This window comes from Cherax quadricarinatus, chromosome 31, assembly GCF_038502225.1.
Source record: "Cherax quadricarinatus isolate ZL_2023a chromosome 31, ASM3850222v1, whole genome shotgun sequence".
Taxonomy (NCBI): domain Eukaryota; kingdom Metazoa; phylum Arthropoda; class Malacostraca; order Decapoda; family Parastacidae; genus Cherax; species Cherax quadricarinatus.
In genome coordinates, this window is record NC_091322.1 from 28,266,208 (window position 1) to 28,290,591 (window position 24,384).

The 24,384-nt window shown below is 41.8% G+C and overlaps 1 protein-coding gene across 3 annotated transcripts in view; it reads right to left on the reverse strand.

The window, feature by feature from the left end:
- Nucleotides 1-24,384, reverse strand: part of LOC128696515 (protein bric-a-brac 1) — a 134,539-nt gene that overhangs the window by 54,328 nt on the left and 55,827 nt on the right. Inside the window, exon 8 of one of the 3 annotated variants that reach the window (XM_053787859.2) lies at nt 1,530-7,068. The exons of the other annotated variants lie outside the window; for them this stretch is intronic. Coding sequence (XP_053643834.1) covers nt 6,748-7,068 — 321 coding nt within the window. The 3' untranslated portion in view covers nt 1,530-6,747. Of the gene's footprint in view, nt 1-1,529; nt 7,069-24,384 lie in introns of those variants that run through there. 3 annotated transcript variants of the gene reach the window in all.

Here is a 24,384-nt window from a genome sequence, read left to right on the forward strand (position 1 = left end):
GTCAATTCCTCTCAGTATTTCGTAAGTCATGTGTGTGTACTCACCTAGTTGTACTCACCTAGTTGAGGTTGCGGGGGTCGAGTCCGAGCTCCTGGCCCCGCCTCTTCACTGATCGCTACTAGGTCACTCTCCCTGAGCCGTGAGCTTTATCATACCTCTGCTTAAAGCTATGTATGGATCCTGCCTCCACTACATCGCTTCCCAAACTATTCCACTTACTGACTACTCTGTGGCTGAAGAAATACTTCCTAACATCCCTGTGATTCATCTGTGTCTTCAGCTTCCAACTGTGTCCCCTTGTTACTGTGTCCAATCTCTGGAACATCCTGTCTTTGTCCACCTTGTCAATTCCTCTCAGTATTTTGTATGTCGTTATCATGTCCCCCCTATCTCTCCTGTCCTCCAGTGTCGTCAGGTTGATTTCCCTTAACCTCTCCTCGTAGGACATACCTCTTAGCTCTGGGACTAGTCTTGTTGCAAACCTTTGCACTTTCTCTAGTTTCTTCACGTGCTTGGCTAGGTGTGGGTTCCAAACTGGTGCCGCATACTCCAATATGGGCCTAACGTACACGGTGTACAGGGTCCTGAATGATTCCTTATTAAGATGTCGGAATGCTGTTCTGAGGATTGCTAGGCGCCCATATGCTGCAGCAGTTATTTGGTTGATGAGCGCTTCAGGAGATGTGCCTGGTGTTATACTCACCCCAAGATCTTTTTCCTTGAGTGAGGTTTGTAGTCTCTGACCCCCTAGACTGTACTCCGTCTGCGGCCTTCTTTGCCCTTCCCCAATCTTCATGACTTTGCACTTGGTGGGATTGAACTCCAGGAGCCAATTGCTGGACCAGGTCTGCAGCCTGTCCAGATCTCTTTGTAGTTCTGCCTGGTCTTCGATCGAGTGAATTCTTCTCATCAACTTCACGTCATCTGCAAACAGGGACACCTCAGAGTCTATTCCTTCCGTCATGTCGTTCACAAATACCAGAAACAGCACTGGTCCTAGGACTGACCCCTGCGGGACCCCGCTGGTCACAGGTGCCCACTCTGACGCCTCGCCACGTACCATGACTCGCTGCTGTCTTCCTGACAAGTATTCCCTGATCCATTGTAGTGCCTTCCCTGTTATCCCTGCTTGGTCCTCAGCTTTTGCACCAATCTCTTGTGTGGAACTGTGTCAAACGCCTTCTTGCAGTCCAAGAAAATGCAATCCACCCACCCCTCTCTCTCTCTTGTCTTACTGCTGTCACCATGTCATAGAACTCCAGTAGGTTTGTGACACAGGATTTCCTGTCCCTGAAACCATGTTGGCTGCTGTTGATGAGATCGTTCCTTTCTAGGTGTTCCACCACTCTTCTCCTGATAATCTTCTCCATGATTTTGCATACTATACATGTCAGTGACACTGGTCTGTAGTTTAATGCTTCATGTCTGTCTCCTTTTTTAAAGATTGGGACTACATTTGCTGTCTTCCATGCCTCAGGCAATCTCCCTGTTTCGATAGATGTATTGAATATTGTTGTTAGGTGTGTGTGTGTGTGTGTGTGTGTGTGTGTGTGTGTGTGTGTGTGTGTGTGTGTGTGTGTGTGTGTGTGTGTGTGTGTGTGTGTGTGTGTGTGTGTGTGTGTATGTGTGTATGTGTGTATGTGTGTGTTTGTCTGTGTGTGTGTCTGTCTGTGTGTGTGTGTCTGTGTGTCTGTGTGTGTGTGTGTGTGTGTGTGTGTGTGTGTGTGTGTGTGTGTGTGTGTGTGTGTGTGTGTCTGTGTGTGTCTGTGTGTGTGTGTGTGTGTCTGTGTGTCTGTGTGTGTCTGTGTGTGTCTGTGTGTGTGTGTGACTGTGTACTCACCTAATTGTGGTTGCAGGGGTCGAGTCTTAGCTCCTGGCCCTGCCTCTTCACTGGTTGCTACTAGGTCCTCTCTTCCCCTGCTCCGTGAGCTTTATCAAACCTCGTCCTAAAACTATGTATGGTTCCCGCCTCCACTACGTCGCTTTCTAGGCTATTCCACTGCCTGACAACTCTATGACTGAAGAAATACTTCCTAACATCCCTTTGACTCATCTGAGTCTTCAACTTCCAATTGTGACCTCTTGTTACTGTGTCCCCTCCCTGGAACATCCTGTCTTTGTCCACCTTGTCTATTCCGCGCAGTATTTTATATGTCGTTATCATGTCTCTCCTGACCATCCTGTCCTCCAGTGTCGTCAGGCCGATTTCCCTTAACCTTTCTTCATAGGACATTCCACTTAGCTCTGGAACTAACCTTGTCGCAAACCTTTCCACTTTCTCTAATTTCTTGACATGCTTGATCAAGTGCGGGTTCCAAACAGGTGCTGTATACTCCAGTATGGGCCTGACATACACGGTGTACAGTGTCTTGAATGATTCCTTACTAAGGTATCGGAACGCTGTTCTCAGGTTTGCCAGGTGCCCATATGCTGCAGCAGTTATCTGGTTGATGTTTGCTTCCGGAGACATGCTCGGTGTTATACTCACCCCAAGATCTTTCTCCTTGAGCGAGGTTTGCAGTCTTTGGCCACCTACCCTATACTCCATCTGCGGTCTTCTGTGCCCTTCCCCGATCTTCATGACTTTGCATTTGGCGGGGTTGAATTCGAGAAGCCAGTTGCTGGACCAGGTGTCCAGTCCGTCCAGGCCTCTTTGAAGTCCTGCCTGATACTCATCTGATTTAATTCTCCTCATTAACTTCACATCATCTGCGAACAGGGACACTTCTGAGTCTAACCCTTCCATCATGTCGTTCACATATACCAAAAATAGCACTAGTCCTAGGACCGACCCCTGTGGGACCCCGCTCGTCACAGGTGCCCAGTGTGATACCTCATCACGTACCATGACTCACTGTTGCCTCCCTGTCAGGTATTCTCTTATCCATTGCAGTGCCCTTCCTGTTATATGTGCCTGATCCTCTAGCTTTTGCACTAATCTCTTGTGAGGAACTGTGTCAAAGGCATTCTTGCAGTCCAAGAAGATGCAATCAACCCACCCCTCTCTCTCGTGTCTTACTTCTGTTATTTTATCATAAAACTCCAGAAGGTTTGTGACAGGATTTGCCTTCCATGAATCCGTGCTGGTTGGCGTTTATACTCTTGTTTCGTTCCTGGTGCTCCACCACTCTCCTCCTGATAATCTTCTCCATAACTTTGCATACTATACATGTCAGTGACACAGGTCTATAGTTTAGTGCCTCTTTTCTGTCTCCTTTTTTAAAAATGGAAACTATATTTGCCATCTTCCATACCTCAGGTAGTTGCCCAGTTTCCAGGACCCACGGGGAGATGTTGTCCAGTCCCATTGCCTTTGAGGTATCAATGTCCCTTAGCAGCTTCTTCACCTCCTCCTCATTTGTATGTATGTCATCCAACACTTGTTGGTGTATTCCTTGCTGGTGTCCCCCTCTGTTCTGTCCCCCCAGAAGCCTTCCTGTCTCTACTGTAAATACTTCCTAAATCTCATGTTGAGCTCCTCACATACTTCTTGATCGTTTCTTGTGAGTTCCCCACCTTCTTTCCTCAGCCTTATCACTTGGTCTTTGACTGTTGTCTTCCTCCTAATGTGGCTATACAGCAGTTTCGGGTCAGGCTTGACTTTCGATGCTATGTCATTTTCGTACTGTCACTGGGCCTCCCTCCTTATCTGTGCATACTCGTTTCTGGCTCTTCTACTAATCTCCTTATTTTCCTGGGTCCTTTGCCTACTGTACCTTTTCCATTCTCTGTTGCACTTAGTTTTTGCCTCCCTACACCTTCGGGTAAACCAAGGACTTGCTTTGGTCTTCCTGTTATTTCTATTTCCCTTGGGAACAAACCTTTCCTCTGCCTCCTTGCACTTTGTTGTTACATATTCCATCATCTCGTTTACTGAATTCCTACCAGTTCTCTGTCCCACTAAACCTCCTGCAGGAAGTTCCTCATACCTGTGTAGTCCCCCCCTTATATAGTTTGGCTTTTCCCATTCAATTCCTGTTACCTTCTCCACTTGTAACTCTACTATATAATCAAAACTCAGAACCACGTGATCGCTAGCTCCAAGGGGCCTCCCGTAAGTGATATCCTCAATGTCTGAACTGCTCAGGGTGAACACAGGATCCAGTCTTTTGTGTGTGTGTGTGTGTGTGTGTGTTAGTTAGTTACCATTTTGTCCTAGGCACATGTCAATTAGACGCTAGGCCTGTTGTATATGCGTGTGTGTGTGTGTGTGTGTGTGTGTGTGTGTGTGTGTGTGTGTGTGTGTGTGTGTGTGTGTGTGTGTGTGTGTGTGTGTGTGTGTGTGTGTTTGTGTTTGTGTGTACTCACCTAATTGTGGTTGCAGGGGTCGAGACTCGGCTCCTGGCCCCACCTCTTCACTGATCGCTACTAGGTCCTCCTCTCCCTCTCTGCTTCCTGAGCTTTGTCATACCTCTTCTTAAAACTATGTATGGTTCCTGCCTCCACTACTTCACTTGCTAGGCTATTCCACTTCCTGATGACTCTATGACTGAAGAAATACTTCCTAACGTCCCTGTGACTCGTCTGAGTCTTCAGCTTCCAGTTGTGACCCCTTGTTTCTGTGTCCCCTCTCAGAAACAGTGTGTGTGTGTGTGTTAGTTAGTTAGTTACCATTTCGTCCTAGGCACATGTCGATTAGACACTAGGCCTGTTGTATAAGCGTGCGTGTATGTGTGTGTGTGTGTGTGTGTGTGTGTGTGTGTGTGTGTGTGTGTGTGTGTGTGTGTGTGTGTGTGTGTGTGTGTGTGTGTGTGTATGTGTGTGTATGTGTGTGTGTGTGTGTATGTGTGTGTGTGTGTGTGTGTGTGTGTGTGTGTGTGTGTGTGTGTGTGTGTGTGTGTGTGTGTGTGTGTGTGTGTGTGTGTGTGTGTACTCACCTAGTTGTGGTTGCAGGGGTCGCATCACAGCTCCTGGCACACAAACACACACACAAGCTTAAGGGAAATCGGCCTCACGACACTGGAGGACAGGAGGGTCAATGGAGACATGATAATGACATATAAAATACTGCAAACAATTGATAAGGTGGACAAAGACAGGATGTTCCACAAATGGAACACAAAAACAAGGGGTCACAATTGGAGGCTGAAGACTCCTATGAGTCAAAAGGATGTTAGGAAGTATTTCTTCAGTCACAGAGTTGTTAGGAAGTGGAATAGCCTAGAAAGTGACATAGTGGAGGCAGGAACCATACACGGTTTTAAAACAAGGTTTGATAAAGCTCATGGAGCAGGGAGAGAGAGGACCTAGTAGCAACCAGTGAAGTGGCAGGGCCAGGAGCTATGACTTGACCCCTGCAACCACAACCAGATGCAACTAGGTGAGTAACTAGGTGGGTACACACACATATGCAATACAATCACAAACAAGTGAACTCAACAAAGCAAATCACAATGGGATATGAAGATACTAGCTCAAGGCCTTTCACATTTCCATGCTTCATCAGGAGCTATGTGTTACATGAAATGCATCAGGAAGGTTGAGGGAAAAGGTTCTCTGAGATGTGAGAATGCATGTCCTGTCCCACCAGGACATACGCCCATGCACCAGACATGCATTCTTACTTCTGAGAGAACCTTTTCCCTCAACCTACCTGCTGCAATTCTTGCAACATTGTATCAATCCTGATGAAGGATGAAAGTGCAGAAGGCCTTTTTTACAAGTTTCTTCTGTCCACTAGTGGGTTGGTTTTTGTGCGCGCATGTACACACACACACACACACACACAAACCATACCACGTGTGGGGTTAGAACCCACGATCATAGAGTCTCAAAACTCCAGACCGTCACGGGTTCTGACCCCGCCTGTGGTATGGTTTGTTTGGAATCGTGTCATTACGATTTCGTGAGTCACACACATACACACATGAATGTACCTATGCACACACGTACGCATGCGTACACGCATGCATGCGTACACGCACGCATGCATGCGCACAAACTAAAAATCAAGATAATGTAACTATTATTTTTTTAAATAATAAAAGTATAAAAGTAATGACTGCAATAAAAAAAATAATAAAATAAATACTATATCCCTCAAGTCTAAATAAAAAGCCATACCATTATGCAGTACTCTCAGATCATTATTATCCCTCATTACATGAAATATCTGATATGATAATGATGCCAAGACATTAATGACACTCATTTTACACTTTAATATTTGCTATAATTTAACCAAGTTTTCTCTGGCTCATACTCTTAGTATTCATCATAAAGAGAAGTTAACAACTCATATCATTGTTGATAATATCTGTCATGAGGTGGCCATGGCTTTAACAGATCTACATCTAACTCTATTTCCACTGTGGATGGTTGGTGGTCTGGCGTGGTTGTCTGTGATATTATCTGAACAACGGGAGGTGTTGGAGCAATTTGGATGCTTGAACTTGAACTAGGAATGTCACGGGAACGCCACGATGAAGTGGGGATACCACGGTTCTCTGGTTCCTCAGATGTTGTTGCTTCATCGTGAATCTGAAAGGAAGCATGATCCATGGTATGGTCTTCCTGATCCTGATACTGCTTCAAAGCCACAGTCCGAACTCCTTGGGCTTGGAAAGGTCTGAATATGATTGTCTGTTCCTCTGGCTGAGGAGACTCACAGACCTTAGCCTGTTCCCCCTGGGTGGGACTATACACCATTATCTGATCAGAGGCCTGCGGTGAGGTGCAGGAGATCGTGGTGTGGTCCTCGGGATCCTGGGGAGAACAGGCTACAACCAAGGGCCCGGAAGCCATGGGCTACAGTTTAGCCAGTTCGGCCAATGTCTGAGCCTCCTGGGTTGGATGGCGGGTTCTCAAGTGTGTTTTGACATGACCTGACTGATTGAACCGTTGATGACACAAGGGACATTCATATGGTTTGGCTCCAGTGTGGATCAGCTGATGGCGCTGCAGGTTGAACCGTGAGGTGAAGTGCTTGTGACAGTGTTCACACTCCAGGAGTCTCCGAATGCCACCGCTGCTTTCCCCTCCACCATTCCCTCCACCACCAACACCTTCCCCACCACTGGTATAGGCCGACATGTCGTGACAGCGCGCACCGGCGGACACACACGACCCCTGCAAGTGACAACAAAAGAGAGTCAGAGGTCGCGCTACCACCAGATATTACAGCAAATGGACACCATATTCTTTCATTCGAGACTAAAATACAGTTACTTATTGTGTAAAAAAAGAGCATTCAAGTTAACTACAATATATGCCCAAGGGTATTCGAGTTAAACGCATGTAACACTTACCAAGAGAAAAACAAATGACCAAATGAAAAGATGAGTAACTAACTCTCGCATTTTGAGGCAAAGTTATTACTAACTTGAAATTCAAGTACAATAATTAAGTATTTCTAGGAAAAATTATGTAAATTTTTAGCAATCTTTTAAAAATCACGTTTGTGTGTATCGCATACGGAATTACTGTACTACGTAAGTTCTGATAATATGGTATCACTGGTGGGAAGGTCAACTGGGCCAGTGTGTTAGGGTGAAGGTGGGTGTCCCGCAATACTGACCACTGACTGCACTATCATGACATGTCGGCCCTAACACCCACATACAACCTCACCACCACATCAACACCAAATATACATTTATTCTTATCTACAGAGGCAGAGCATAGATTAGCTTAAAGAATTATACAGTATTATCAAGTTAATGAGTATACTGTACCTATAAAAAGCATTAGTCAATTAGTACAATATTTAAAAACCCTCAATTATCATTTGAGCACAACACTTCGTAAAAATTTTAACAAGTCAGTATGACCCCCTTCATTATTACTGTAGAGTGTTATATTACCTGGCAACAAACTCTACATAAATCTACCCCTCCTAAATGTTTCAATAACAAGGTCTTAAATACATAAGGTCATTCAACAGAAAAAACAGGAGCTCCATGGCATCACTCACCTGCTTGCTTCCACAGCATACAGTTACATGATAATACTGCCACCTTACTCCAGCTATATTAAATACTGTACTCCATCCACAGTATATAATACTGGTTATATTCAATCTAAAGGTACTATGATAATATGCCAGACATTATGTCTGATGCCAGCATCTAGTAGGGAGGGTACATTATCATATATTAAAGTTAGGTCAGGTTTTCTTCTTCAGAATGCAACCAGACATAATACCCTTATATTGAAAATGTTCCCATACTGGCTCAATGAAGTAAGGAAACAAGACGGTGTAAAGTCCAAAAAATAACACAAAAAATATCAAAATAAGCATCAATAAAAAATTACAATGCAATAAGTTATTTTAAGGCAAGTTTTAAGTGCAGCACTTACTGCAACATTGGTAAAATACACCAACACACTATCAACTTTTCTGTACTTGACTGAAGAAGCCTACTGTGTAGGCGAAACCTTTCACAATAAAGATACCTAACTGTTGCATATGTGTCTTACCTAACAACCTGTCGGTATTTTATACCATTTTAATGTTCAATCTGTCAGACACTGCAACACAAGGGTATCTTGGTACAGACCTGCAATCAACTTCGACAACTTCCACTAGTGAGAGGGGCTGGATTTGAGAGGGACCTGACTTCTCAACATCTGAGTTCTTACCTCTCCTAGTGGCCTACGTCTCACCTCTTGGCGCTATAAAAAGCTCCATCCTGTCACTTCTTCTCCATATTGTTTCATACTATGGAACAATGCTCTTCTCCAGACTGAGGGACTGACCACCTCAAAACTTTAAGGGTGATGGACTGATTACATCGTCTTCAAGTATCTTCTGCTTCTATCAACTTTTCTGTACTTGACTGAAGAAGCCTACTGTGTAGGCGAAACGTTTCACAATAAAGATACCTAACTGTTGCATATGTGTCTTACCTAACAAGTAGGTCAATAAAATACAATCTGCAGTTTATGGCATCTATTGACATGATTTGTCCACCAGCTATAAAGAAACAGAGCATACATACATATACACATGCACACACACACATACACGCGCACACACACAACCACAATTAGTTGAGTACGTACGTACATGCACACACACACACACACACAGAGTCATAATTATTATAAGGCAGATGATGAGCTAATCAGATTACATCATCTGCAACTCAAACAGCTTATCATTTGCAACTCAATAAGCTCATTGTCTACCTCAATATATTTATGGCATATTATTTTTTTTTTCAACAAACCGGCATTATCCCACCAAGGCAGGGTGGCCCAAAAAGAAAAACAAATGCTTCTCTTTTTAAATTTAGTAATTTATACAAGAGAACGGGTTACTAGCCCCTTGCCCCCGGCATCTTAGTTGCCTCTTAAAACACGCATGGCTTACGGAGGAAGAATTCTGTTCTACTTCCCCATGGAGATAAGAGGAAATAAAGAAGAACAAGAACTAGAAAGAAAATAGCAGAAAACCCAGAGGGGTGTGTATATATATGCTTGTACATGTATGTGTAGTGTGACCTAAGTGTAAGTAGAAGCAGCAAGACGTACCTGAAATCTTGCATGTTTATGAGACAGAAAAAAGGACACCAGCAATCCTATTATCATGTAAAATAATTACAGGCTTTCATTTTACACTCACTTGGGAGGACGGTAGTACCTCCCTGGGCGGTTGCTGTCTACCAACCTACTACCTAATATATATATATATATATATATATATATATATATATATATATATATATATATATATATATATATATATATATATATATATATATATATATATATATATATATTATACACACCTACCATCCGACTTACGACCTGCTCGACATATGACCATTCGACTTACGACCTTGTTTTCTATGCCAAGTTTCTGGGAAATAAACAACTGTTTGTGGTGTACACAGTGTTTATCCTAAACCTTACGGTATAAAATACAGTAGTAACAGCATAAAAAGTAAAGTAAAAAATGAAATAACAAAATAAAACAATAAAATAAAGTCATTACAAAAATGTGATGTTGATATTCAGTAGTAAGGTTCGGCTTACGTCCATTTCGACTTATGACCGGTTTCTCGGAACTGAACTTTGTCATAAGTCGGATGGTACATGTATGTATGTATGTATGTATGTATGTATGTATGTATGTATGTATGTATGTGTGTATGTGTGTGTATATATATATATATATATATATATATATATATATATATATATATATATATATATATATATATATATATATATATATATATATATATATATATATATATACACATGTATATATATATATATATATATATATATATATATATATATATATATATATATATATATATATATATATATATATATATATATATATATATATATATATCAAATCAAATCAAATCAAAGTTTATTCTCTATAAGGATTACAATGCGAGGTTTACAGATTTTGGTTGTGTGATTTACATGTAATAAAATACTAATTAACGGGGGGGTCACTAGAACACCTAGCATGGCTAGGCATTTCGAGCAAACTTAGATTAACCCTTTGACTGTCGCGGCCGTATATATACGTATTACGAGGTACCGTGTTTGACGTATATATACTCATAAATTCTAGCAGCTTCAAATCAAGAAGGAGAAAGCTGGTAGGCCCACATGTGAGAGAATGGGTCTGTGTGGTCAGTGTGCACCACATAAAAAAAATCCTGGAGCACGCAGTGCATAATGAGAAAAAAAAAACTCTGACCGTTTTTTTTAATTAAAATGACGACTTTGTGGTCTATTTTCGTATAGTATTTATGGTTGTATTCCCGTTTTCTTGGTCTCATTTGATAGAATGGTAAGCATATTATAGAAAAAGAGATGATTTTGATTGATTTTACTATAAAAAAGAACCTGGAAATGGAGCTGAAAGTGGGGGAAATGTTTGATTTTTGCCGATGTTCAAAAATAAACAAATGACATCATTGTCCAAAATATAAATAAATAAATAAATAAATAAATATATATATATATATATATATATATATATATATATATATATATATATATATATATATATATTTATATGTATATATATATATTTATATATATTGGCAGTTTGGAGGGATATGTTGTGTATCTTTATATGTGTATGCTTCTAGACTGTTGTATTCTGAGCACCTCTGCAAAAACAGTGATAATGTGCGAGTGTGGTGAAAGTGTTGAATGATGATGAAAGTATTTTCTTTTTGGGGATTTTCTTTCTTTTTTGGGTCACCCTGCCTCGGTGGGAGACGGCCGACTTGTTGAAAATATATATATATATATATATATATATATATATATATATATATATATATATATATATATATATATATATATATATATATAAACACGCTAGATAACAGGGATATCTTGCTACTCCTACTTACACTTTGGTCACACTTCACAGACACGCACATGCATATATATATATACATACATCTAGGTTTTTCTCCTTATTCTAAATAGCTCTTGTTCTTTTTTATTTCTTCTATTGTCCATGGGGAAGTGGAAAAGAATCTTTCCTCCGTAAGCCATGCGTGTCGTATGAGGCGACTAAAATGCCGGGAGCAATGGGCTAGTAACCCCTTCTCCTGTATACATTTACTAAAAAAGAGAAGAAGAAAAACTTTATAAAACTGGGATGCTTAAATGTGCGTGGATGTAGTGCGGATGACAAGAAACAGATGATTGCTGATGTTATGAATGAAAAGAAGTTGGATGTCCTGGCTCTAAGCGAAACAAAGCTGAAGGGGGTAGGAGAGTTTCAGTGGGGGGAAATAAATGGGATTAAATCTGGAGTATCTGAGAGAGTTAGAGCAAAGGAAGGGGTAGCAGTAATGTTAAATGATCAGTTATGGAAGGAGAAAAGAGAATATGAATGTGTAAATTCAAGAATTATGTGGATTAAAGTAAAGGTTGGATGCGAGAAGTGGGTCATAATAAGCATGTATGCACCTGGAGAAGAGAGGAATGCAGAGGAGAGAGAGAGATTTTGGGAGATGTTAAGTGAATGTATAGGAGCCTTTGAACCAAGTGAGAGAGTAATTGTGGTAGGGGACCTGAATGCTAAAGTAGGAGAAACTTTTAGAGAGGGTGTGGTAGGTAAGTTTGGGGTGCCAGGTGTAAATGATAATGGGAGCCCTTTGATTGAACTTTGTATAGAAAGGGGTTTAGTTATAGGTAATACATATTTTAAGAAAAAGAGGATAAATAAGTATACACGATATGATGTAGGGCGAAATGACAGTAGTTTGTTGGATTATGTATTGGTAGATAAAAGACTGTTGAGTAGACTTCAGGATGTACATGTTTATAGAGGGGCCACAGATATATCAGATCACTTTCTAGTTGTAGCTACACTGAGAGTAAAAGGTAGATGGGATACAAGGAGAATAGAAGCATCAGGGAAGAGAGAGGTGAAGGTTTATAAACTAAAAGAGGAGGCAGTTAGGGTAAGATATAAACAGCTATTGGAGGATAGATGGGCTAATGAGAGCATAGGCAATGGGGTCGAAGAGGTATGGGGCAGGTTTAAAAATGTAGTGTTAGAGTGTTCAGCAGAAGTTTGTGGTTACAGGAAAGTGGGTGCAGGAGGGAAGAGGAGTGATTGGTGGAATGATGATGTAAAGAGAGTAGTAAGGGAGAAAAAGTTAGCATATGAGAAGTTTTTACAAAGTAGAAGTGATGCAAGTAGGGAAGAGTATATGGAGAAAAAGAGAGAGGTTAAGAGAGTGGTGAAGCAATGTAAAAAGAGAGCAAATGAGAGAGTGGGTGAGTTGTTATCAACAAATTTTGTTGAAAATAAGAAAAAGTTTTGGAGTGAGATTAACAAGTTAAGAAAGCCTAGAGAACAAATGGATTTGTCAGTTAAAAATAGGAGAGGAGAGTTATTAAATGGAGAGTTAGAGGTATTGGGAAGATGGAGGGAATATTTTGAGGAATTGTTAAATGTTGATGAAGATAGGGAAGCTGTGATTTCGTGTATAGGGCAAGGAGGAATAACATCTTGTAGGAGTGAGGAAGAGCCAGTTGTGAGTGTGGGGAAAGTTCGTGAGGCAGTAGGTAAAATGAAAGGGGGTAAGGCAGCCGGGATTGATGGGATAAAGATAGAAATGTTAAAAGCAGGTGGGGATATAGTTTTGGAGTGGTTGGTGCAATTATTTAATAAATGTATGGAAGAGGGTAAGGTACCTAGGGATTGGCAGAGAGCATGCATAGTTCCTTTGTATAAAGGCAAAGGGGATAAAAGAGAGTGCAAAAATTATAGGGGGATAAGTCTGTTAAGTGTACCTGGTAAAGTGTATGGTAGAGTTATAATTGAAAGAATTAAGAGTAAGACGGAGAATAGGACAGCAGATGAACAAGGAGGCTTTAGGAAAGGTAGGGGGTGTGTGGACCAGGTGTTTACAGTGAAACATATAAGTGAACAGTATTTAGATAAGGCTAAAGAGGTCTTTGTGGCATTTATGGATTTGGAAAAGGCGTATGACAGGGTGGATAGGGGGGCAATGTGGCAGATGTTGCAAGTGTATGGTGTAGGAGGTAGGTTACTGAAAGCAGTGAAGAGTTTTTACGAGGATAGTGAGGCTCAAGTTAGAGTATGTAGGAAAGAGGGAAATTTTTTCCCAGTAAAAGTAGGCCTTAGACAAGGATGTGTGATGTCACCGTGGTTGTTTAATATATTTATAGATGGGGTTGTAAGAGAAGTAAATGCGAGGGTCTTGGCAAGAGGCGTGGAGTTAAAAGATAAAGAATCACACACAAAGTGGGAGTTGTCACAGCTGCTCTTTGCTGATGACACTGTGCTCTTGGGAGATTCTGAAGAGAAGCTGCAGAGATTGGTGGATGAATTTGGTAGGGTGTGCAAAAGAAGAAAATTAAAGGTGAATACAGGAAAGAGTAAAGTTATGAGGATAACAAAAAGATTAGGTGATGAAAGATTGAATATCAGATTGGAGGGAGAGAGTATGGAGGAGGTGAACGTATTCAGATATTTGGGAGTGGACGTGTCAGTGGATGGGTCTATGAAAGATGAGGTGAATCATAGAACTGATGAGGGAAAAAGAGTGAGTGGTGCACTTAGGAGTCTGTGGAGACAAAGAACTTTGTCCTTGGAGGCAAAGAGGGGAATGTATGAGAGTATAGTTTTACCAACGCTCTTATATGGGTGTGAAGCGTGGGTGATGAATGTTGCAGCGAGGAGAAGGCTGGAGGCAGTGGAGATGTCATGTCTGAGGGCAATGTGTGGTGTGAATATAATGCAGAGAATTCGTAGTTTGGAAGTTAGGAGGAGGTGCGGGATTACCAAAACTGTTGTCCAGAGGGCTGAGGAAGGGTTGTTGAGGTGGTTCGGACATGTAGAGAGAATGGAGCGAAACAGAATGACTTCAAGAGTGTATCAGTCTGTAGTGGAAGGAAGGCGGGGTAGGGGTCGGCCTAGGAAGGGTTGGAGGGAGGGGGTAAAGGAGGTTTTGTGTGCGAGGGGCTTGGACTTCCAGCAGGCATGCGTGAGCGTGTTTGATAGGAGTGAATGGAGACAAATGGTTTTTAATACTTGACGTGCTGTTGGAGTGTGAGCAAAGTAACATTTATGAAGGGATTCAGGGAAACCGGCAGGCCGGACTTGAGTCCTGGAGATGGGAAGTACAGTGCCTGCACTCTGAAGGAGGGGTGTTAATGTTGCAGTTAGAAAAAAACTGTAGTGTAAAGCACCCTTCTGGCAAGACAGTGATGGAGTGAATGATGGTGAAAGTTTTTCTTTTTCGGGCCACCCTGCCTTGGTGGGAATCGGCCAGTGTGTTATATATATATATATATATATATATATATATATATATATATACAGCCATGAATGGGTTGATGTTATTTATACAATTATTACAGTATTGCAGCAGTCTGCATAATAGTAAATCTTCTATTTTTTGTTTGAATAAAAATTCAAATTAGAAAGCAAGAGTAATATCAGAGGGGACTGGAGACATGACTGATGAACAAAGAAAATGTTATTTTAGAGCCAGGGATGTCTGCATTGTTCATTCTGGAGATTATTTTGAAATTGTCATATTTTTTAATTTTCGTGAAATTGGCTAAATTGCAAATTTCTGACCACGTTATTGGGTAGTTGAAATTGGTAAATGGGTAGTTTCTTGTACTCAATCGATAGAAAAAATGGAGTTCTAAAGAAATAGCTATGAGTTTGGTCAACTTGAACAATGGAATTAGCTGAAAATAGGGTTCAAAGTGGGCGAAATCGCCGATTTGTAAATATCGCCAAGGTCGCTAACTTCACAAGAGCGTAATTCCGTCAGTTTTCCATCAGATTTCGTTTTTTTGGTGTCATTACAATCGGGAAAGATTCTCTATCATTTCACAAGAAAAAATAATTCTTTTTTTTTTTTTTTTTTTAAATTTTGCGACACCAGGAGACACTTCAGGATTGGAGGTTGCGACAGTCAAGGGGTTAATTCTCAACCCTAAATTATTACAAATTGTGGAGTAAGTTGACTAAATACTAAGTGACTAAATACTAGTTTGTGAGTTTAGCAATGTGAATGCTTTTGTTTTGGCACAATACATAGTTTCTATATTGGAGTATCACAGGCAAACTTATGACTAGTTAGAAATCATTATTTTAAGATTAAGATACATATTTCTGTGCTTACAGTCAAATGGGTGAGTGAGTGTAAGTGTGAACCACCAGGTGGTTTACATGTAGTTAGTTGACAGGGTGTATCAGAGAGATAAGATGTTTTCTAACGGTAGTTTTGAAGGTGATGAATGTGTCTGCAGTTCTAGAGTTTTCAGGTAGGATGTTCCAGATTTTAGGGCCTTTGACATACACTGAATTTTTGTAAAGGTTTAGTCGGACACGGGGAATGTCGTAGAGATGTTTGTGTCTGGTGTTATGCCTGTGGGTCCTGTCACAACTATCAAGAAAGCATTTGAGGTCAAGGTTAATATTGGAATTTAAGGTCCTGTATATGTAAATTGCACAGTAGTAAGTGTGGATGTTCTGAACAGGGAGTAAGTTTAGATCTATGAACAGTGGGGGGGGGGGGGGGAGTTGCCAGGGATGGGATTTAGCGATTATTCTTACTGCGGCTTTTTGTAGAGTTATTATTGGCTTTAGGTGTGTTGCTGCAGTTGATCCCCAAGCACAAATAACATAGGTGAGGTATGGATAAATGAGTGAATGGTATAGTGTGAGAAGGGCATTTTGTGGCACGTAGTATCATATCTTAGAGAGGATCCCAACTGTTTTGGATACTTTTTTTGTTGTGTGTTGGATATGGGTGCTGAAATTCAGGTTGTTGTCAAGGTATAGGCCTAGGAATTTGCCCTCATTATGTCTGGCAATTAGAGTGTTGTCAATCTTAATGTTAAGTTGCGCAGCACCTGCTCTGCTACCAAACATAATATAGTAGGTTTTGTCAGTGTTAAGTGTGTGTGTGTGTATGTGTATATATATATATATATATATATATATATATATATATATATATATATATATATATATATATATATATATATATATATACATACACATGTATATATATATATATATATATATATATATATATATATATATATATATATATATATATATATATATATATATATATTAAAATTAGATTTCAAGAATGCGTTCAATCTCCTGAAAAGAGACGTGGTATTAGCAGCAGTACAAGAACATTTCCCTGGTCTCTTCCCTTTTGTTTCAGCTGGGTATAGCAAGGAATCAATGCTTCTCTTTGGAGAGCATGAAATCACATCATCGGAGGGTGTCCAACAAGGAGATCCTCTTGCACCATTTCTCTTCTGTATTGCAGTTAGGGAAATCACAGTCAGACTGACCAGCGAGCTAAACATCTGGTTCCTAGATGATGGCACACTAGCAGGTACAAAGGAGTCCCTCCTACATGACCTTACACAGGTAATGACACGGGGACAGGAAATGGGTCTCATCCTGAATCCATCCAAATGTGAAATCATCTCAGTCAGTCAACAAGTGATAAATGCAGTGAGATCAAAACTACCAGGAGCAGCAGTCATTGCCCCCACAAATAGTGTCTTGCTAGGAGCACCTCTGGGAAGCAATGCCATTGACACAATTCTCAGGAAGAAATTGGAAGAGTTAAGGAGAATGGAACAACGAATAGGCAATCTGGACACCCACGATGCCTTGTACCTTCTCACAAAGTGCTTGAGTCTGCCCAGGTTGACATATTTCCTAAGATGTGCACCTTCATATGATAACCCTATACTGCACGAATATGACAGTATTCTGAGGCAGATTTTTACGAAAGTACTTAACCTTACTCTAGAAGACGGGCAGTGGAACCAAGCTACACTTCCAGTCAGACTAGGAGGCATTGGTGTCCGCAAGTCATCACAGATTGCGTTACCTGCTTTTCTGTCCTCGTGTATTGCATCCAGAGAGCTTGTAGCAGCGATTCTCCCTGAACATCTTAGGGACAAGATTGGAGCCCAGGACCAAAAATTCCTTGACGGAGCAATGATCTGGGATAATCTAACGGGCTCAGAAACCAGACCTGCTCCCCCCAACAACTACAAACAATCGCACTGGGATGGTCCAATAGTGGAAAATATAGCCTCAACGATGCTTCAGAGTGTGTCAGGGAAGGATAGAGCCCGCCTGCTGGCAGTGAGAGCCCCTCATGCTGGGGACTTTCTGTTGGCTGTTCCCAACTCCAGCCTTGGCACACGCCTCGACCCACAGACCATCCGCATCGGTGTTGCCCTTCGACTTGCCGCCCCTATTCTCGCCGAACACAGGTGTATTTGTGGCAGTGAAGCAGCAGACCGATTCGGGTACCATGGTCTTGTGTGCCGTAAATCCGAGGGAAAGATTGCAAGACATGAGGAGGTTAATAACATTATCAAGAGGAGCCTCACAACAGCTGGATGCCCAGCAGTAAGGGAGCCACCCCAACTATGCAGATCTGATGGCAGCCAGAAGCGTCCAGATGGTATCACCCTTCAAGCCTGGACAGATGGGAAGCAGGTGGTGTGGGACTATACATGTGCATCTACCTTGGCTGATACCTATCTCCAATACACCAGGGAGGAAGGAGGGGCAGCTGCCAGCTTTAGGGAGTCCCAAAAGTCTAGAAAATATGGAGAACTTGCCCATCATTATATGTTTGTTCCCATAGGCTCAGAGACCCTTGGCTCATGGGGAAAGAGTGCATCTAATTTCCTTAAGGAGCTGGGAAAAAGACTCATCAGGGTAACTAGGGATCCCAGGGCAGCTAGTTTTCTGTTCCAGCGGCTCAGTGCGGCTGTTCAAAGGGGTAATGCATGCTGCATTTTGGGCACGCGCCCCAGCTCTGAGGAGCTGGATGAGATTTTCGCCTTATAATCGGTGATACACACGTAACAACATGTACCGTATATGCCACCTTTATATCAACAATGTATCTCTTAAATCTTCTGTGCCATATTATGTAATAAAATATTCCTATTGGTAAAAAAAAAAATAGTTTAAAAGATGGGGTGGTAGGGGAAGTGGAATATTCAAATGGCTTCAGGAAGAAATCCAAATATTCTTCCTTGAAGCCTTTTTATCCACTTCTCCGAGGCTATGGGTCCCACAATTTACACCAGAGGTGGACCCCATCCTATATATATATATATATATATATATATTATTAACACACTGGCCGATTCCCACCAAGGCAGGGTGGCCCGAAAAAGAAAAACTTTCACCATCATTCACTCCATCACTGTCTTGCCAGAAGGGTGTTTTACACTACAATTTTTAAACTGCAACATTAACACCCCTCCTTCAGAGTGCAGGCACTGTACAGTGGACCCCCGGTTAACGATATTTTTTCATTCCAGAAGTATGTTCAGGTGCCAGTACTGACCGAATTTGTTCCCATAAGGAATATTGTGAGGTAGATTAGTCCATTTCAGATCCCCAAACATACACGTACAAACACACTTACATAAATACACTTACATAATTGGTCGCATTGGGAGGTGATTGTTAAGCAGGGGTCCACTGTACTTCCCATCTCCAGGACTCAAGTCCGGCCTGCCGGTTTCCCTGAATCCCTTCATAAATGTTACTTTGCTCACACTCCAACAGCACGTCAAGTATTAAAAACCATTTGTCTCCATTCACTCCTATCAAACACGCTCACGCATGCCCGCGGGAAGTCCAAGCCCCTCGCACACAAAACCTCCTTTACCCCCTCCTTCCAACCTTTCCTAGGCCGACCCCTACCCCGCCTTCCTTCCACTACAGACTGATACACTCTTGAAGTCATTCTGTTTCGCTCCATTCTCTCTACATGTCCGAACCACCTCAACAACCCTTCCTCAGCCTTCTGGACAACAGTTTTGGCAATCCCGCACCTCCTTCTAACTTCCAAACTACGAATTCTCTGCATTATATTCACACCACACATTACCTTCAGACATGACATCTCCACTGCCTCCAGCCTTCTCCTCGCTGTAACATTCATCACCTATGCTTCACACCCATATAAGAGCGTTGGTAAAACTATACTCTCATACATTCCCCTCTTTGCCTCCAAGGACAAAGTTCTTTGTCTCCACAGACTCCTAAGTGCACTGCTCACCCTTTTCCCCTCATCAATTCTATGATTCACCTCATCTTTCATAGATCCATCTGCTGACACGTCCACTCCCAAATATCTGAATACATTCACCTCCTCCATACTCTCTTCCTCCAATCTGATATCCAATCTTTCATCACCTAATCTTTTTGTTATCCTCATAACCTTACTCTTTCCTGTATTCACTTTTAATTTTCTTCTTTTACATACCTACCAAATTCATCCACCAACCTCTGCAACCTCTCTTTAGAATCTCCCAAGAGCACAGTGTCATCAGCAAAGAACAACTTTGACAACTCCCACTTTATATGTGATTCTTTATCTTTTAACTCCACGCCTCTTGCCAAGACCCTCGCATTTACTTCTCTTACAACCCCATCTATAAATATATTAAACAACCACGGTGACATCACACATCCCTGTCTAAGGCCTACTTTTACTGGGAAATAATCTCCCTCTTTCCTACATACTCTAACCTGAGCCTCACTATCTTCGTAAAAACTCTTCACTGCTTTCAGTAACCTACCTCCTATGCCATACACCTGCAACATCTGCCACATTGCCCCTTTATCCACCCTGTCATACGCCTTTTCCAAATCCATAAATGCCACAAAAACCTCTTTAACCTTATCTAAATACTGTTCACTTATATGTTTCACTGTAAACACCTGGTCCACACACCCCCTACCTTTCCTAAAGCCTCCTTGTTCATCTGCTATCCTATTCTCTGTCTTACTCTTAATTCTTTCAATAATAACTCTACCATACACTTTACCAGGTATACTCAACAGACTTATTCCCCTATAATTTTTTGCTTTCTCTTTTGTCCCCTTTGCCTTTATACAAAGGAACTATGCATGCTCTCTGCCAATCCCTAGGTACCTTACCCTCTTCCATACATTTATTAAATAATAGCACCAACCACTCCAAAACTATATCCCCACCTGCTTTTAACATTTCTATCTTTATCCCATCAATCCCAGCTGCTTTATCCCCTTTCATTTTACCTACTGCCTCACGAACTTCCCCCACACTCACAACTGGCTCTTCCTGACTCCTACAAGATATTATTCCTCCTTGCCCTATACACGAAATCACAGCTTCCCTATCTTCATCAACATTTAACAATTCCTCAAAATATTCCCTCCATCTTCCTAATACCTCTAACTCTCCATTTAATAACTCTCCTCTCTTATAGGTAGGAGGTTGGTAGACAGCAACCGCCCAGGGAGGTACTACCATCCTGCCAAGTGAGTGTAAAACGAAAGCCTGTAATTGTTTTACATGATGGTAGGATTGCTGGTGTCCTTTTTTCTGTCTCATGAACATGCAAGATTTCAGGTACGCCTTGCTACTTCTGCTTACACTTACGTCACACTACACATACATGTACAAGCATATATATACACACCCCTCTGGGTTTTCTTCTATTTTCTTTCCAGTTCTTGTTCCTGTTTATTATCTCTTACCTCCATGGGGAAGTGGAACAGAATTCTTCCTCCATAAGCCATGCATGTTGTAAGAAGTGACTAAAATGCCAGGAGCAAGGGGCTAGTAACCCCTTCTCCTGTATAAATTACTGAATTTAAAAAGAGAAGGCAAATCCTGTGTCACAAACCTGAAGTTTTATGATAAAGTAACAGAAGTAAGACACAAGAGAGAGGGGTGGGTTGATTGCATTTTCTTGGACTGCAAGAAGGCCTTTGGCACAGTTCCTCACGAGAGATTAGTGCAGAAGCTAGGGGTTCAGGCGCATATAACAGGAAGGGCACTACAATGGATCAGAGAATACCTGACAGGGAGGCAACAATGAGTCATGGTACGTGATGAGGTATCACAGTGGGAAGCTGTGATGAGCGGGGTCCCCCACAGGTCAGTTCTAGGAACAGTGCTATTTTTGGTATATGCGAATGACATGATGGAAGGGATAGACTCAGAAGTGTCCCTGTTCGCAGATGATGTGAAGTTAATGAGGAGAATTAAATCAGATGAGGATCAGGCAGGACTTCAAAGAGACCTGGACAGGCTGGACACCAGGTCCAGCAACTGGCTTCTTGAATTTAACCCCGCCAAATGCAAAGTCATGAAGATCGAGGAAGGGCAAAGAAGACCGCAGACAGAGTATAGGCTAGGTGGCAAAAGACTGCAACCCTCACTCAAGGAGAAAGATCTTAGGGTGAGTATAACACAGAGTACATCTCCGGAAGCACACATCAAGCAGATAACTGCTGCAGCATATGGGCACCTGGCAAACCTGTAAATAGCATTCTGATACCTTAGTAAGGAACCGTTCAAGACACTGTACACCATGTACGTCAGGCTCATACTGGAGTATGCAGCACCAGTTTGGAATAAACACTTGATCAAGCATGTCAAGAAATTAGAGAAAGTGCAAAGGTTTGCAACAAGGCTAGTTCCAGAGCTAAGGGGAATGTCAAAGAAAGGTTAAGGGAAATCAGCCTGACGACACTGGAGGACAGGAGGGTTAGGGGAGACATGTTAACAACACACAAAATCCTGCATGGAATAGACAAGGTGGAGAGAGACTGGATGTTCCAGAGAGGGGACACAGAGACAAGGGGTCACATTTGGAAGCTCAAGACTCAGATGAGTCAAAGGGATGTTTGGAAGTATTTCTTCAGGCATAGAGTAGTCAGGAAGTGGAATAGTCTAGCAAGTGAGGTAGTGGAGGCAGGAACCATACATAGCTTTAAGACGAGGTATGATAAAGCTCATGAAGCAGGGAGAGGGGGGACCCAGTAGCGGTCAGTGAAGAGGCGGGGCCAGGAGCTGAATATCGACCCTTGCAACCACAATTAGGTTTGTACACTCTGTTTCTTAATAGCTGTATGGCTTGATAAACTCTTTGCTACATAAAATATCTCAATAAATGCCATAAACGACATTTTTTTTTTTTTAACAAGTCGGCCGTCTCCCACCGAGGCAGGGTGACCCAAAGAGAAAGAAAATCCCCCCCCCCCAAAAATACTTTCATCATTCAACACTTTCACCTCACTCACACATAATCACTGTTTTTGCAGAGGTGCCCAGAATACAACAGCTTAGAAGTATATACGTATAAAAATGCACAATATATCTCTCCAAACTACTAATATCCCAAACCCCTCCTTTAGAGTGCAGGCATTGTAATTCCCATTTCCAGGACTCAAGTCCGGTTATATAAAATAACCGGTTTCCCTGAATCCCTTCACTAAATATTACCCTGCTCACACTCCAACAGATCATTAGGTCCCAAATACCATTTGTCTCCATTCACTCCCATCTAACACGCTCACGCACGCTTGCTGGAAGTCCAAACCCCTCGCCCACAACACCTTCTTTACCCCCTCCCTCCAACCTTTTCGAGGATGACCCCCACCCAGCCTTCCTTCCCCCACAGATTTATACGCTCTCCATGTCATTCTACTTTGATCCATTCTCTCTAAATCACCAAACCACCTCAACAAACCCTCTTCAGCCCTCTGACTAATACTTTTATTAACTCCACACCTTCTCCTAATTTCCACACTCAGAATTTTCTGCATAATATTTACACCACACATTGCTCTTAGACAGGACATCTCCACTGCCTCCAACTGCCTCCTCGCTGCTGCATTTACAACCCAAGCTTCACACCCATATAAGAGTGTTGGTACTACTATACTGTACTTCCATACATTCCCTTCTTTGCCTCCATAGATAACATTTTTTGCCTCCGCATATACCTCAATGCACCACTCACCTATAAATAACAAAAAAGGCACAATACCATGACTGGAACGATACACAAATAACCCGCACATAAAAGAGAGAAGCGTACGACGACGTTTCGGTCCGACTTGGACCATTTACAAAGTCAGTGTGACTTTGTAAATGGTCCAATTCGGACCGAAACGTCGTCGTAAGCTTCTCTCTTTTATGTGCAGGTTATTTGTGTACCACTCACCTTTTTCCCTTCATCAATTCTATGATTAACCTTATCCTTCATAAATCCATCCGCTGACACGTCAACTCCCAAATATCTGCAAACATTCATTTCTTCCATACTCCTCCTCCCCAATTTGATATCCAATTTTTCTTTCTTAACGACATACAGTGGTCCTTCATTGTTCGTAATTAATCCGTTCCTGCAGCCATTACTATAAATGAAATTTACGATTTACGAATCAATTTTCCCCATAAGAAATAATGTAAATACAATTAATCCGTTCCTGACACCCAGAAGTATTAAAACAAAAAAATTTTTAACATGAAATATGCATGTAGTACATAAACAATACAATGGAAAATGATGAATGAAACATTAACAGCATAACACTTACCTTTATTGGAGATTCTTCTTAGTGTATGGGAGACTGGAGGAGGAGGAGAGAGTGGATTGTTTATAGTTTGGAAGGGAAATCCCCTTCCATCAACACCTCAGGTACCATTTGCTTTTCTGGGGTTGCTTCTCTTCTCTGTTTCTTAATGCCACTAGGACCACTTTGAGAGTCACTGGAGTCCTGTCTCACAAAATAACTGTGGAGAGAGCTCTGTTTCTGGCGTCTCTTTAACACTTCCCTAAAATGGCCCAAGACTTTGTCACTGTACATGTTGCCAACCTGGCTTGCAACAACCTTGTTAGGGTGATGTTTCTCCATAAAGCTTTCCATCTTACCCCACATAGTAAAAATCTCTCTAATTTCTGAAGAAGGCACCTTCTTCCATCTCTCTTCCTCCTCCTCTGCAGCAAGATTCTGAGCTGCGATGTGTTGCTCTTCTTGCTGAAGCTCTTGCAGCTCCTCAGTGGTGAGCTCTTCATTGTGGTCTTCCACCAATTCTTCCACATCCT